The sequence below is a fragment of the Eptatretus burgeri genome, chromosome 19 (assembly GCF_056783735.1).
Source record: "Eptatretus burgeri isolate ZD-2024b chromosome 19, Ebu_testis_v1, whole genome shotgun sequence".
Taxonomy (NCBI): Eukaryota; Metazoa; Chordata; class Myxini; order Myxiniformes; family Myxinidae; genus Eptatretus; species Eptatretus burgeri.
Genome location: NC_140979.1, coordinates 2,731,161 through 2,746,780, shown reverse-complemented (window position 1 = coordinate 2,746,780; position 15,620 = coordinate 2,731,161). Strand labels below are relative to the sequence as shown.

Below are 15,620 nucleotides of genomic sequence, written 5' to 3'. Positions count from 1 at the left end.
GAACCAGGGAGCCCCGGGGGGAAAGAGGGGTTTGAAACCAGGGAGCCCCGGGGGGAAAGAGGGTTTGGAACCAGGGAGCCCCGGGGGAAAGAGGGTTTGGAACCAGGGAGCCCCGGGGGAAAGAGGGGCTTGGAACCCGGAAGTCCCTGGGGAAAAAAGGGGTTGGAACCAGGGAGCCCCGGGGGAAAGAGGGGTTTGGAACTAGGGAGCCCCGGGGGAAAAAGGGGGTTGGAACCCAGGAGCCCCGTGGGAAAAAGGGGTTTGGAACCCATGAGCCGAATCTGATTCATACGTGCTGCAGTCCACTCAACATGGAGGGTGGGGGAGAGGGGGTGGAGGCACTCCGGGTAGATGTGACGTCCAGTTTAACAGCACACACACACATTGATGAATCACCCTGACTGTGATACGCTGGGTGACAGTTTATAGCTGGGTCGGGACTCGAACCCCCAGGCTAGATTGCTTCGAGCGAGCATGCGAACGTCTCGGCTTTCCTGCTGTGGTGTGAATGAAAAGTTTCATTATAAAAAAATTGTATTTGAACGTTGTTTCGTGAGGATGGTTAATGAAGATGATGTCAGCTGACTTCCAATCAGAGGGAAGATGACCCCGGGAAAATCATAGAGCAGGATGTTTGTAAGTACAATGTGCTGTCATTTGATTAAATCCGTCAGGGAAGAGACGGGTACCTCTCCTGGTGGAAAACACGTATAAAGATCAATTATTTATTATTTAATTTTTTTGTTGCCACAAGCACACAAAGCGAAAGGTGTTCGGGTTAAACGCTTGAGCTCAGATGATAACAGAGACAGGTGATCATCCTCTTATGGAAAGGACATTCCAGGCACTCACCCGAAGGGACAGCCTCATGTTAACCCAAGGAGACCGTCGTCTGGTGTTAGAAACCTGAGCACCACTCTGACACAAACGTGACCGTAATCTGATCCGGGAAGGTTACCCCATGGTTTTCCTCCTGTCATCATGAATGGGGGTCCCGAAGGGTCCTGAATTAACTTTTTCCTCAAAACTTGATGGAATCAATCAGAACTTGCACAGACACAATGTCGGGGTTCCCTCATTAATCGCTGAAAGTTTCAGCTTCCTCGGTCAAATCCTCCCATAGGAGTAGATGTTACATACCCACATACCCATATATCTATCTGTAATTCCAGCAATCTCTATGTGTCTGTCTGTCTATCTGTCTGTCTGCGACCGCCGTTTCTCGACAACCACTGGTCCGATCTCATTGAAACTTGCCAGGAATATTGCCGGGGACCCCCGGATGTGCCTTTTCGAGGTTTGATATTAATCGGATAAGCGGTTGCCAAGTTACGGCCATTTATTTGTCGACCAATGACAAGACACGGTGCGATGTCGTCACAATTAATGTTTATTTGTTTTTATTTATTTTTTTTGCATGATTGACGTCACAATTCTTCTTCTTCTTCGTTTGCTATGACATCACAATTTATGATGGGGACCTGATACTGCAGGCACGAAGCTACACATACTGGCACGCCCCTACGGGCCCGCACTAGACTATCTATAATTCCAGCAATCTGTGTGTGTGTGTGTGTGTCTGTCTGTCTGCGACCGCCGTTTCTCGACGACCACCTGTCCGATCTGATTGAAACTTGCCAGGAATATTGCCGGGGACTCGCGGATGTGCCTCGAAATTGATGACGATTTATATCAATCGGACGAGCGGTTCCCAAATTACGGCCATTTTATTGCTTTTTTCAGTGTTAGAAAGGTGTATATATCGCAGCTGAAATGTCGTTCCACCTTATCATGCCATTTTTTTCCCAAATATATCTCAGAATAATGATAACAGCATATTAATGTATAATTATTAATAATAATAATAGCACAATAATTGACAGTAATAAAAAGAATAACGTGATACAATGACCAATGTCTGTCAACCAATAACGACCTTTATATTGTCTGTCAACCTACTGGGCGTAGTGGCGTGCGCCTGTAATCCGGCTACTTGGAGGCTTGGGTTGGAGGATCGCTTGAGGACGGGAGCTCTGCACTGGGCCGCTTTGAGAGGGTGTAGGGCAGCCCGGAATTATGGCGAAACCCAATCCTTATCCCTGTGTCGTAAGAGGCGGACAGGGTTGCGTCAGGAAGGGCATCCGGCGTAAAACCTATGCCAAATCAGAATGCGGATCATCACGGATGATCCACTGTGGCGACCCCTAACGGGAGCAGCAGAAAGACGAACAGCATATTGTCTGTCAACCAATAATGACCAATAACGTCTGTCAACCAATGACAGGACACGGTGCTATGACGGCACAATTAATGGGGTTTTTTTGCATGATTGACGTCACAATTCTTCTTCTTCGTTTGGTATGACGTCACAATCGACGCTGGGGACATGAGTATGTGCCTTTTCAAGGTTTGATATCGTTCTTCATCCGTTTCAGCTTTTCCCAAGTGTTTCCCAAGGTTTGAAAGCTGTTTTTTCCCAAGGTTTGAATTAATTGTTCAAATTATTAATTAATCCCAAGGTTTGAATTTTCCCAAGGGAAACAGCTGTTTCCCAAGGGTTTGAAAGCTGTTTTTACCCAAGGTTTGAATTAATTGTTGTGCTTGGCAGACATTTGTGAATACATTGACAGAGAGAGGGGCGAGAGACGAGGAGGGGGGAGAGAGGAGGGGCGGGAGAGGGGAGGGAGAGAGGGGTGAGTGAGAGGGGGCGTCACAATTCAAGAGAGGAGGTGGCGAGAGAAGGGGCGTCACAATTCTTCTTCTTTGTTTGATATGACGTCACAATTGACGCTGGGGACCTGAGTATGTTTCCCAGGTGTTTCCCAAGTTATGGCCATTTATGATACGGTTGGTCCGATCAAATTGAAACAATGCTCCAATACAGTCGTCGTTTACGAGAGCGAAAGAACGAAGCTGCACCTACGGGCACGCACTAGTATATATAACTCCGTTATGGAGGAAACATTTTCGATAAATACAAAAACAGAAAATAAAGAACGTCGATTCGTATCGAGGGAATTATCATCGACGAACTCGGACTCGATTTTCCACTTTCACAACACAATCTGAAACACAAACAATCCGTTAAAACGAAACGTTCAATCTTTGTATTCATTTTAAATCATGGACACGTGATTTGGCGGGAACCAATCAGACACCGCGATCTCCCTGTTCGCTTTTTCCCCAAACAGCTCGCGCTCTTCACTCGGTTACCACAGCGTACCGTCCTTCACCGACACGACGTGCGGTCCACCATGACCCGAGATCTCAGAGAGAACACCCCGGGATCCACGAGCGGCTCCGATGGAGGATACGTGGTCGGTCCGGGAGGTTCTCCGGAAGACCGCGGGTCCATGGTCGGTTCACCCAAGGACAAGGAGTCCAGACCCGGTACGTGACGTTCACTCCGTACCGAGAACTTGTGTTTCCCGTGCTGATCCGTGCTGTGTACTAATGCAGGAACTCACTGATTTAGTGAATGTCACGATGTCTGGAGCGGAGCCGGAATTGAATTGTGAATGGAAATCCCATCCATGACATGTTACCCTCCCTCTTGTACATGTATGACATCATTTTATACCTCATCACTTCATTCATCATTCGATTCCTCTTTAATCTCGTTTACAACAAATCAGATGAAGATTTACTTGTGATTATGGGCCTCTGCACCGGTTCACAATGGCCTGTGATTGAGGACTGCAGTGGCATCTTTAACGTCGTCGAGGAATCACTGGATGAGAAGACAAGATACTTACCTTTGCTTTCAGAGGAAGGTATGCTCACTGATGCAACACCTTCCCTGTACATCACCAGGTTGGGAGTTTATAGCTCGTCCTGTACCAACCTAATTTAAGGACAAATTATGTTCAATATTATATTTAAAGATGTGATGGGTGAACTTAGTTTCCACTAAACTCGTCGGCTGTTTGTAAAGCAGAGTTGGTGAGAGTTTACCAGGAAACTAATTAATTTTGCTCGATGGATGGAAGTCACAAGTTCAAGGTCAAAGTTTGACCCAAAATCATTTTTCACGAAATTTTGATCTGAAGCTGTGACCTCGACCTTTGACCTGCTGTAAGAACTGTTATGAAACCATTGTCACGGGATAGGTGTGTTTATACCAACTCTGTTTTTCTGTTCTGGTAAAATATCAAAAAGGTATCCCTGGTGTTGGTTTAATAGTTGGGGTGGTGGGCTTGGTTTATTTGGGTCCTGAGTTCAAATCCCACTTGGCTCTTGAATTAATACCAGGTGGGGTTGACTCAGCTTGTCATCCTTCTGAGGTTGGCAAAGTGATACCAGCTTGCTGGGATGATTGAGCCGTTTGAGTATCCTGTGTCAGAGTGGTCACCTGTCCAGGATTGTGTCCAATAACCCAGGTAACTGCTGTTGCAGCACTGATGCTCTCTCTGTGCAGAGTGTGGTCTTCATGGATGGATCATAAAGGACACGTTTAACAACAGTCCCCATCACTTCGGGTCAGGGATGTGAACTCTCACGACCACCTGACTTAGTAAAGAATTTCTAGTTAATCATAACCTCTTTTAATTGAGGAAAGTGTGAAAATGTAATATATAAAGCTTAATTCGTGTTTGTTGACTTCTTTACCAGCAAATACTACCTGTCGCTTCGCTGTTGGGAATATTCAAGGGAAGAGGGGGAGGAGGGATGGGACGAGGGAAAGGAGGAGGCGACGAGGGAAAGAAGGGATGGGAAGGATAGAGGAGAGGAGGGATGGAGGTGAGAGAGGAAGAGGGAGAGGAGGGAGGGTAGGATGGAGAAGGATAGAGGGGTAGGAGAGAGAAGGACAAGGTGAGTCGAGAGAGGGATATGATCGGTCGGAGAGAGACCAAAAGGGGTGACGGAGAGGGATAGGGGTGGGATAGAGAGGGATAGGGGTGGGAGAGAGAGAGGGATAGGGTGATAGAGAGGGATAGGGCTGGGAGAGAGGGATAGGGGTGGGAGAGAGAGGGATAGGGGTGAGAGAGGGAGGGGGGAAAGTTTGGTGGGGAGAGGAGGGGGGATCCAGGTAGATGTGACGCCGAGTTTAACACCCATCTGGGACACAACACACACACACACACATTTATGAATCACCCTGCCTGTGAAACACCGGGATGAAACTTTATAGCTCGGTCGGGATTCAAACCCAGGCGAGACAGCTGAGGGCGATCATGCGTACCTCTTGGCTATCCTGCCGTGATCTGGTAATTGATTGCTGTTGGGGGAGGGGGAGGCGGCACAACGGGATGGGAAGACAGCATGAGGGGGAGGGGCATCGTGAGGGATAAGGGGGAATCGTGAGAGTGGAAGGCAGCACAAGAGGAGCAGAAGGCATTACGAGGGAAGGGGAATGTTTCATTTCACTCATTTCAAGTGGAGGTTCAAACCAAAGCAAACAACAATGAGCTTTGCAGCGAAGCGGAGGTGATTTTTGCTCACGCCATATACAGATGTTAGCAGCAAGGATGGTTCATGAAGATGATGTCAGCTGACTTCCAAGCAGAGGGAAGATGACCCCGGGAAAATGATGGAGTGAATGGAGCAGAATGTTTACAAGTACAACATGCCGTCGTTTTATTAAATCCGTCCCGGAAGCGACGGGTACTTCTCCTGGTGGAATACATGAAGCTCACTTATTTTTTATTTTGTTTTCTCCTTGCCGCACACACACGAAGTGAAAGGAGTTAAGCAATTTGTTCACTTTGTCTGTCCGTCAGTCTGTCGCAAACATCAGTTTGTGTTCGAGGAACATTTCCATTTCAGTTGAAAGTTATATTTTGAACATTAATCGGAAAACAAACCTGTTGTTTATCAGTACTTTGGCGATGAATCCGTCCTGATCTCACATGCACGGAGAGGAGGAAGATAATAGTTTTAATCTCCCTGCAAAATTGAAACAAAATTGAAAATCATTCAAAACAGGAAACTTACTGTTTTTAAGGATGTTATAAAGGACACAAACAACAGTGTTCCGTCTCCACCTCGAGGCACTGAAGCAAGTACACCAGTTACTCACCCGGAGGATGTCACGGCAGAAAGGAAAGAAAGACAACAATGTGCCCTTTGTGGTGTTTTATGGGTGAGACCTACAATGCCATCATCAAGTATTCACACCCCTCGACTTTTTCACATTTTGTTGTGTTCCAGCCTGACTTCAAAATGGCTTAAATTTAAATGTTTTGTCACTGATCAACACAAAATACCCCCAATGACAAAGAGAAAACATATTTTTTGAAATTTCTACAAATTAATGAAAACTGAAAAGCTGAAATGTCTTTCGTCAATGTGTGTTCAACCCTCTCAGTCAATATTTTGTTATGTTGCAGTGTTGCTTTGGCTGAATACTTGGGGTAGTTGTCCCGTTGGAACGTAAATCTTCACTGCAGTCGAAGGTCTTTTGCACTCTGAGGCAGGTTCTGCTCAAGGAAGAGGAGATTGGGACCTTACTCTTTGCAGATTGTTGCTGCTTCAGCAGTCTCCTTGGCTATTGGGCACAATCCTGGACAGGTCGCCACTCCGACAGGAAACCAGGATGCTGGCACTCACTTTGCCGACCTCGTAAGGATGACAGGCCGAGTTAACCCCACCTGGTATTAACTCAACAGCTGAGTGGGATTTGATCTCAGGACCCGAAGATCCAAAGCCCGGCACCCAAACCATTAAGCCAACATCAGGCAGCCAACTCCTCAAGGATTTGTTTGTATTTGGCTCCATTCATAGTTTCCTCTATCCTTGCAAGTGTTCCAGTCCCTGCCGCTGAAAAGCATCCCCATAATATGATGCCGCCGCCACCATGCCTCACGCTCGGGATGGTTTTGGATGGGCGATGAGCTGTGCTCAGTTTCTGCCAGATGTAGTGCTTTGCATTCAGACCAAAAAGTTCCATTTTCGTCTCCTCAGACAACAGAATATTTTGCCTCTTGATCTCAAAGTCTTTCACGTGACTTTTTACAAACTCAAGACGTGCTGTCATGTGCTTTTTTCCCAGGAGTGGCTTCTGTCTCGCCAATCTCCCATAAAGCCTTGATTTTTGAAGTGCTGCAGAGACTGTTGTCTTTCAAGCAAGTTCTCCCATCTCAGTGAAAGAACTCTGTAGTTCTGTCAGAGTGGTCGTTGCGTTCTTCTTCACCTCCCTGACAAAGTTCATTCTTTCCCGGTTGCTCAGTTTGTTCGGACAGCCAACTCTAGGAAGAGTCTGGGTAGTTCATATTCTTTCCATTTCCGAATGATGGAGCTCACTGTGCTCTTGGCAATGTCCATTGTCGATTGTCGATCAAACGGGGCGGCGAGACCGGAGAGGGGACGGTAGATGACAGAAAGACCGCTGACCTGCCTGCGGTGTGAGAATGAGAGGCCCACATACTCTCCCACATAGGCCCACATAGGAGGGATTAACCAGGGAGAGATACGAGGGAGAAAGTTGTGGAGACATCTCAAGGATGATCAAAGGAATTTGGATGCCCTGAGCTCAATTTGGAATGCCAGAGCAAATGGGTTGAATACCATTGAATTGTGGAAAGATATTTCAGGTTTTTTTTGTTAAAATTTCCAAAAACATGTTTTAAATTTGTCATTATGGGTATTTTGTGTAGATCAGTGACGACAATATAATTGTGGGTGCATGGATGATACGATCATGTGATCCATGATAGTAGTGGCCATAATAGTGGGGTATTCAGTTAAGAATGGTAATTTTATTCAGAATGAACATGCAAGGTGCGACTATGTGTTCCACGAGTTCTGTTCAAGTTGTAAAAGTGATTGATTGATGTTTTTGCTCCATTGTCAATTTGCAGAGAAAAAATTTGAAAAGTCTTCAAGTGTCAACTGTTCCTCGTCATTGGACAGAGAAGTTTCTTTCGACCATCACCTGGCAGAGACTTTTTGTCAGGATGGTGACAAGTTTAGAGTTGTGTCGACAAACAACAACTGCGACAGGTGTATCAATGTCTTGCAACAGGAGAGCCAAACAAGTGAGAAGACAAACCATTTTGCCGTTTCCAACAAAAACTTCACCTCCTCATCGTGTTTAAAAGGATGTGTTGAAATATGCACAGGTGAGACGTCATACAGGTGCACTGTGTGTCAGAAGGGATTTGCTTCTTCTTCATATCTGTTGTCACATCAAAGGTTGCACACCGGTGAGAAACCCTACAAGTGTTCACAATGCCGGAAGGCTTTTTGTTTTTCATCAAATTTATGTCGTCATCAAAAAATACATTCCGGGAAGAAACCCTACAAGTGTTCTGTGTGTAACAAAGCGTTTAGTCAGTCATCGAACTTATATACACATCAAAGAACACACACTGAAGAGAAACCTTACAATTGTTCTGTGTGTAACAAAGCGTTCAATCATTTATCTAACTTATATATGCATCAAAGAATACACACCGGAAAGAAACCCTTCATTTGTTCTGTGTGTAACATGGCCTTTATCGTCCATCAACTTTATCTGGACATCAAAGATTACACACCGGAGAGAAACCTTACAAGTGTTCTGTGTGCAACAAGGCCTTTACTCATTCATCAACTGTATCTCGACATCAAAGAATACACACCGGAGAGAAACCTTACAAGTGTCCTGTATGCAACAAGGCCTTTACTCATTCATCATCTGTATCTCGACATCAAAGAATACACAGCGGAGATAATCCCTACAAGTGTTCTGTGTGCCCCAAGGCCTTCATTAATCCATCATCTGTATCTAGACATCAAAACTTACACACTGGAGAGAAACCTTACAATTGTTCTGTGTGTAACAATGCGTTCAATCATCCATCATCTGCATCTTGACATCAAAGAATACATCAAAGCAAAGAATTTCCAGTATCAGGTGCGAGTATATGATGCCACACATGGGCTGGAGTTTACAGCAAATCCAGCGCCAACGATTGCAAAGAAGAGAAATGAATAATACAAAAAGATACGTCAACAAATATACACCGACAACTGGGAGAACGACAAAAGAGCAGGAAGATTGTGAAAAGATCTGGAAAGAGTTGGGGAGAGACAAAGAAGGCATTTTGCAGTGGTTTGGAAGACGTCATGTTAACTGGGATGGAGAACGAGTCAGAGTACAGTGTCTATAGAAAGTCTACACCCACTTTCAAAATTTTCACCTTTTGATGCCGGAAACCTGGAATTAAATCAGAATTTTTACACCTTTATTTACGCATCGTAACCCACAACTTCCAAGTGAAAATTCAAATTTCAAATTTCAAATTTCAACTAACAAATTCAAATTTCAGAAAATTAATTGAAAACACAGAACGAGAATATCTTGGGTGGATAAGTGTCCACCCCCATTATAACGGCAATTGTAAACCAGCTCAGGTGGAACCAATCACCTTCAAAATCACACACCAGGTTAATTGACCTCCACCTGTTTAAATTGCAGTGATTATGATGATTTCAGAGTAAAATCAGCCGTTCCTGTGGGTTTCCACTGCTGGGTCGTGCATTTCACAGCAAATTATCAACCATGAGCACCAAGGAGCTTTCAAAAGACCTCTGGGATAAAGTTGTGGAAAGGCACAGATCAGGGGATGGGCATAAAAATATTTCAAAGGCCTTGCATATTCGTTAGAGCACAGTCAAGACAGTCGTTATTAAGAAATGGAAAGCGTATGGTTCCACCAAGACCCTGCCGAGATCAGGCCGTCCCTCCAAACTGGATGAGCAAGCAAGGAGACTGATCAGAGGCTACCAAGAGGCCAATGGCAACTTTGAAAGAGCATCAGGCCTTCATGCCAAGGACTGATTAATGGTTTGCATGTGACAACAATATCCCAAACACTCCACAAGTTTGGGCTCTACGGTCAGGTGGAAGAAGGGAGACATTACACAAAAAATCCCACCTTGAGTCCTGTTTGAGGAATACAAAAAAATACTCGAGAGATTCTGAAGCCATGTGGAATAAGGTTTTGTGGTCTGATGGAATTTTTTGGGAAAAATGCAAAAACGCTACATTTGGTGCAAACCCAACAAAGCACATCAGCTAAAGGACACCATACCTACCGTGAAGCCTGGTGGTGGCAGCATCATGTCATGGGGATGTTTCTCATCATCAGGGACTGGGGTAATTAGGGCTTCAAGCCAAATGGCTGAAGCCCTATTGAATTCGTTAGTATTATTATTATTAAAGGCGTTTTTATGTTCTACTGATCGATTTTGTGGCGGATCTGGAGGGAAAACTGTTGGATGAAATTCAACGAAACTTAACACCATAATAACTCTCCACCTGAAGTTTATACTATGAAACATTTGATGACGTAAGTCACGTGGTATTGCGGCCATATTGGAATTTCTCCAAAACCTAAAAACATCTTCTCCAGAACGGATAACACGACAGCCTCAAACTTTTGCACACATTTGCATTGTTCCATGGGAATGTGAAGTTGTTAATTTGGTCGAAATCGTGACATAATTCAAATGATTTAAAATGATGCCGATTCGCCTCATTAAATATGCAAAATATGCAAATGAGAGTTGAAAAAATTTAATGACAAATTTAGATAGCACATAAACAGGGGACTCCCAATATATTTATACTATGTCTGTATTTGACCCCAGTGAGCCCCCAGCACCCCCCAAATTTGAAAATCACGCATTTCTGAAATGTCATAAAATGAAAAGAACACTTGGATGAAATTCAATGAAACTTAAACACCTAATAACTCTCCACCTGAAGTTTATACTTTGAAAATTTTGATGACGGAGGTCACGTGGTATGGCGGCCATATTGGATTTTCTCTAAAACCTAAAAACATCTTCTCAAGAACGCATAACCCAACGGCCTCAAGCTTTTGCACACATTTGCGATGTTCCATGTGAATATTAAGTTGTTAATTTGGTCAAAATCGTCACTAAATTGATATGATTAAAATTATGCCGATTCGCCTCATTAAATATGCAAAATAAGCAAATGAAAGTTGAAAAAATCGAATGATGGATTTAGATAGGCCTTAAAGAGGGGACTCCAAATCTGTTTACATTATGTCTGTATTTTACCCCAGTGAGGCCCCAGAGCCCCCCAAAGTTTAAAATCACCCATTTTTGAAATGTCGTTAAATGAAAACAATGCTTTGATGAAAACAATGCTTTGATGAAAACAACGCTTTGATGAAATTCAATGAAACTTGTCCATTTAATAACTCTCCACCTGAAGTTTATACTTTGAAAATTTCGATGACGTAGGTCACGTGGTATGGAGGCCATATTGGATTTTCTCCAAAACCTAAAAACATCTTCTCCAGAAAGGATAACCCGACAGCCTCAATCTTTTGCACACATTTCCGACGTTTCATGGGAATGTTAAGTTGTTAATTTGGTCGAACTCGTTACATAATTTATATGATTAAAATGATGCCGATTCGCCTCATTAAATATGCCAAATATGCAAATGAGAATTGAAAAATTTTAATGACAGAATTAGATAGTTCATAAACAGGGGACTCCAAATATGTGTATACGATGTCTGTATTTGACCCCAGTGAGGCCCCAGAGCCCCCCAAAGTTTAAAATCACTCATTTTCGACATGTCGTAAAATGAAACCGAAAGAAGATAGAGCTATAGTGACTGCACATTCTGGAAGATCGTTTAACGTCCTACAAGTTCGCCATTTACATTAATATGCAAATGTGTCATTGGACTTTTTTCGGGACTTGAAACTTTGTCCAGCCTCGATTTATCCAATGTGAAGTTTCTTTCTTTGTCATGTATTGCTATCGGCTTAACAATCCTTCATTGATATAACATGAGGGACACCGTAGCGAGACCCCATTGCAGACCCAGTGCAAATTAAAGTCCTTTGACGTCGGATGCACGGGTTGAAGCCTGGGATTACTGGTTTACCAGTTTTAATTTTTATAGTTTTTTGTGTACCAAGTCGAGGCGTGTGCGAGAACAAATACACAGAAACATATCACAAGGCAGGAGACAAGAAGGGAGGGAGAGGGAAGCGCAAAATAGTGGGGGGAAAAGAGAAGAGGATATCTGTGGAAGGGAGAGGGATGGGATGGGGTAAAAAGGATAGCACTTCAGGGACTGTCAGGAAGGAAAACAGAGAAGTTGAAGGAGGTGGGTTTGGGGTGGATCAACGGGGGCAGTAAATATCAAGATTTTGGATAGGGGAAGATGTGAGATGGTAGTGAACAGCTGCTTTGAAGACCTGGAGGGAGGAGAGTGTGGGAGTTTATTCCAGAGGCAGGAAAAAAGAGGAATGAAAGAGTGAAGGTGAGCTGTGATTCTTGATTTTGACATTTTCACAAGATGGGGAGTTTTGGCAGACCTTGAGTTCCTTGAGGAAATTTTGTTGTGGGCCGGGGTTCGGTGGCGATAAACGACCACTAGGGGGAGCAGTGGGGTCGTTTTCACCGAACACCCCGGAATTTAGGTCGTGACTCTTGGATAAGTCTGAAAGGTCACGGGTGCCTTCTCCTTGGTGGACCGTGGTCGCTAATATTTCGACGACGTGGGGTTGGGTTAATTGCCTAATTTCAATATAGCTAAGTCCTCACGTCGTCAAATTAGCGGGGAAGTGACACCCTCGACGGACTCTGTCGAACCGGGTTGCTCTGGCGACCTCAGTCCGGTGCAACTGAGCGGAATTACCAAAGTCCGTCGGTCCAAACGACAACTTACGGCACACGGCCTCCCGAATTCCCAATACGCACCGTGCTGGGTCTGTGGAAGAAACGAAATGCAACGAACTGGAACATTTAACAATTGGGGGTTTATTTATACTGTAATCGGGAAGGGAGACACAGAGCAGAGTTACAACCGAATATCAGGCAGGCAATGTGCAATGAAAAGGAAACACTAAAACAATTCTACCTAACAGACTGGCGCCGCGCACACGCACACACACACACACACACACACACACACACACACACACACACACACACACACACACACACACACACCCAAAAGAAATGGACCCCGTGGGTCTTTATTCGGCCCCTCAGCCCAGAGGGAAGGCGAGCTGGGGGGATCAGAGCCAGGCCAGGTACCTTCCCACCTCGTGCGGTCACACCGGACTCCAACCCACCACGATGGGACTCGAACCCACGTCCCAACATCCACCGGCCCACGACCTTGGCTGCTCAGCCGCCACCACCACGAGGAGCCACCGCAAAGGACCACGACCGAGACCAAGCCACCACGACAGACCAAAAGCAATAGGCCACGATGACTCCCGTATTCTGGTCTTGACAACCACTCTACTCTTTCTCTATGGACAGGGCAAACACGACATCTGGCGTGGGCGGAGCCGGCCCTGAGGAGATGAGCCTCCTGATTGGACGGGGCGAACACGACATCTGGCGTGGGCGGAGCCGGCCCTGAGGAGATGAGCCTCCTGATTGGACGGGCGTCTCGGGGGGTGTAGGGGCGTCTTGGAGGCCCACCCCCGAAGAGGCTCTGTCGTCGCTTTCGGCACTCTGGCCTCCCATCGGCCGGAGCGCCTCGGCCCTGCTCGCCCTTCGCCCATTGGCTGAAATGCTCCATGCCCTTCCTCGGAGCGGAGCCTCGATCTGATGCGATGGAGGCTCCACCCACACCATCAGCCAAAAACACGTGGGCAATGGAGTCGGTGGTTTCAGGAAGTGAAGGGGATTTGTTCTAAAAAAAACTAACTATAACGAAACTTCGCAGCGCACACATGTAATTCCCGTTAGACATAGGGGATGGGACCCTAACTATAAACACATACTTATCGAAATAACTGAACTACGGGGACTCTGGCTGTCTGTGTGCAAATGGTTGCCAGATCCGAAACAATATCAGGGGTACAGATCACAGACAGAGCAGCGGGGGCAAGGCCAGGGAGGAGATGGTCGAAGACAGAAAGACCACCGACCTGCCTCCGGTGAGAGATCCAACGACTCAGCTTGAGATCCCAATGATCAGGGAGTTACCAATGATCCAAAAAGCCTTGGTTTCCACAGCGTTAAGTCGAGCTCCGTGTGAGGCATGAACACCACCCCGGAGGGGGGAGCAGTGATCCATCAGACTGCGGATGAAAGCTTGGTAAATGGTTTGAATCTCAGGTGTGTCAAGGAAGGACTTCGCACAATGGAGGATGCCAAGTTGGCAATTGACTTTGGAGGCCAGCTTGGAGATGTGGCTTTCTTAGTAAAGATCATGGCAGATAATGAGACCCAGAAGCTTGAATGAAAGGACTTCTTGAAGACGATTGTTGAGAAAATAGATGGGGGGGTTCGAGACGGTCCTTTCGGAGAGACATGGTGAGGCTGTGAGTTGTCAGGACAGACCGGAAAATGGATGGAGCAAAACACAGAAAGATCCGAGAGGAAAACCTGCTGCCCTCTGCAGGAGAACTGAAATTGGGACAGAAGTTCACCTTTCAGCATGACGACGACCTGAAGCACACAACCAAAGCCACACTGGAGTCGCGAAGGAACAAAAAGATATCCTTGAGTCGCCCAGTCAGAGCCCCGACCTAAATCCAATCAAAAATCTGTGGCATGATTTCATGATTGCTGTCCATCAACGCTCCCCATGCAGCTTGACTGAGCTTGAACAGTTTTGTGTGGAAGAATAGGCAAATATTGCCCAATCAATGTGTTGGCACTGTCATTGCTTGATCCCAACAGAACAATCCCAACAGACTCACAGCTGTAATTGCTGCCAAAGGTGTTCCACCATGTATTAACTCAGGGGGGTGGACACTTATCCAACCAAGATATTCTTGTTTTGTGTTTTTAATTAATTTTACTGAAATTTGGAGAATTTGTTTTTTAATTTAGAAGTTGTCGGTGACGGTGGGTAAATAACAAGGAAAAAGTCTGATTTAATGTAATTTAATTCCGGGCTGGAAGGCAACAAAAGGTGAAAAATTTGAAAATTTGGTGTAGACTTTCTGCAGGCACTGCAAATACCCAACACCATGGACACTTTAAGAAGATGGCTGGATGGAGTCAATCAGGACAGGTGCAGGTTCTGTAAGGTAGAAACAGAAAACACCATCACCATCTCTTGGGATGTAAAAACCTCATGACAGAACACCTGTACACACAAAGGCACAACAAGGTGTTAAGATCAATCCACCAACACATGTGCAAAAACATCAATATCCCAGTCTCAGAGAACTCTTTCAAGTACGAACCAAATGTGATACCAGGATCTGAAAAAGGAACCTGGACGTTAAAGAGCGCTGATATTGCACCAGTTAATCAGAGCAACGGGAGTGATTCTGTGACAACATAAAAACTAGAACAATCATCCAAAGCAATTTATGAGAAGAGAAACTAGCAGAACAAGGATCTGGATGGGTTTGAAATCCTGAAAAAGGAATCAGAAAACATCGAAGGGAAATGTCTTGAGGGGTCACCTTTGTCATGATTACATCATCACTTCACGGCATAATTGTTGATCCAAATTCAGATGGAGATTTCAATTTGATGTTTTATTGTCTTATTGACTTCATAACAACTTTTTTCGTGGAAATGCGGGAATTTCACAACATTCCAATTGGGAGTGAATATTATGTGCGTCTTCGGGATTTTGCGAACAATCTTCGGCACCACGGGCAAAATATTCCAAAATGTCAGCTCGAACCTCAGGATCCCCCTGTCCCAAGGGAACGACATGA

The 15,620-nt window shown here is 45.2% G+C and overlaps 1 protein-coding gene and 2 pseudogenes across 9 annotated transcripts in view; all 3 read left to right on the top strand.

Annotated features, from left to right (window-relative positions):
• Positions 1 to 15,620, top strand: part of LOC147008429 (uncharacterized) — a 73,818-nt gene that overhangs the window by 39,599 nt on the left and 18,599 nt on the right. The window contains exons 1-2 of one of the 8 annotated variants that reach the window (XM_085864834.1): positions 3,254 to 3,390; positions 3,636 to 3,773. The exons of the other annotated variants lie outside the window; for them this stretch is intronic. Coding sequence (XP_085720960.1) covers positions 3,735 to 3,773 — 39 coding nt within the window. The 5' untranslated portion in view covers positions 3,254 to 3,390; positions 3,636 to 3,734. Of the gene's footprint in view, positions 1 to 3,253; positions 3,391 to 3,635; positions 3,774 to 15,620 lie in introns of those variants that run through there. 8 annotated transcript variants of the gene reach the window in all.
• Positions 1,958 to 2,096, top strand: LOC147008431 (signal recognition particle RNA; annotated as a pseudogene).
• Positions 5,308 to 12,905, top strand: LOC147008430 (uncharacterized; annotated as a pseudogene). The gene is made up of 2 exons (XR_015053414.1): positions 5,308 to 6,082; positions 7,800 to 12,905. The product of XR_015053414.1 is annotated as an uncharacterized LOC147008430 (transcript).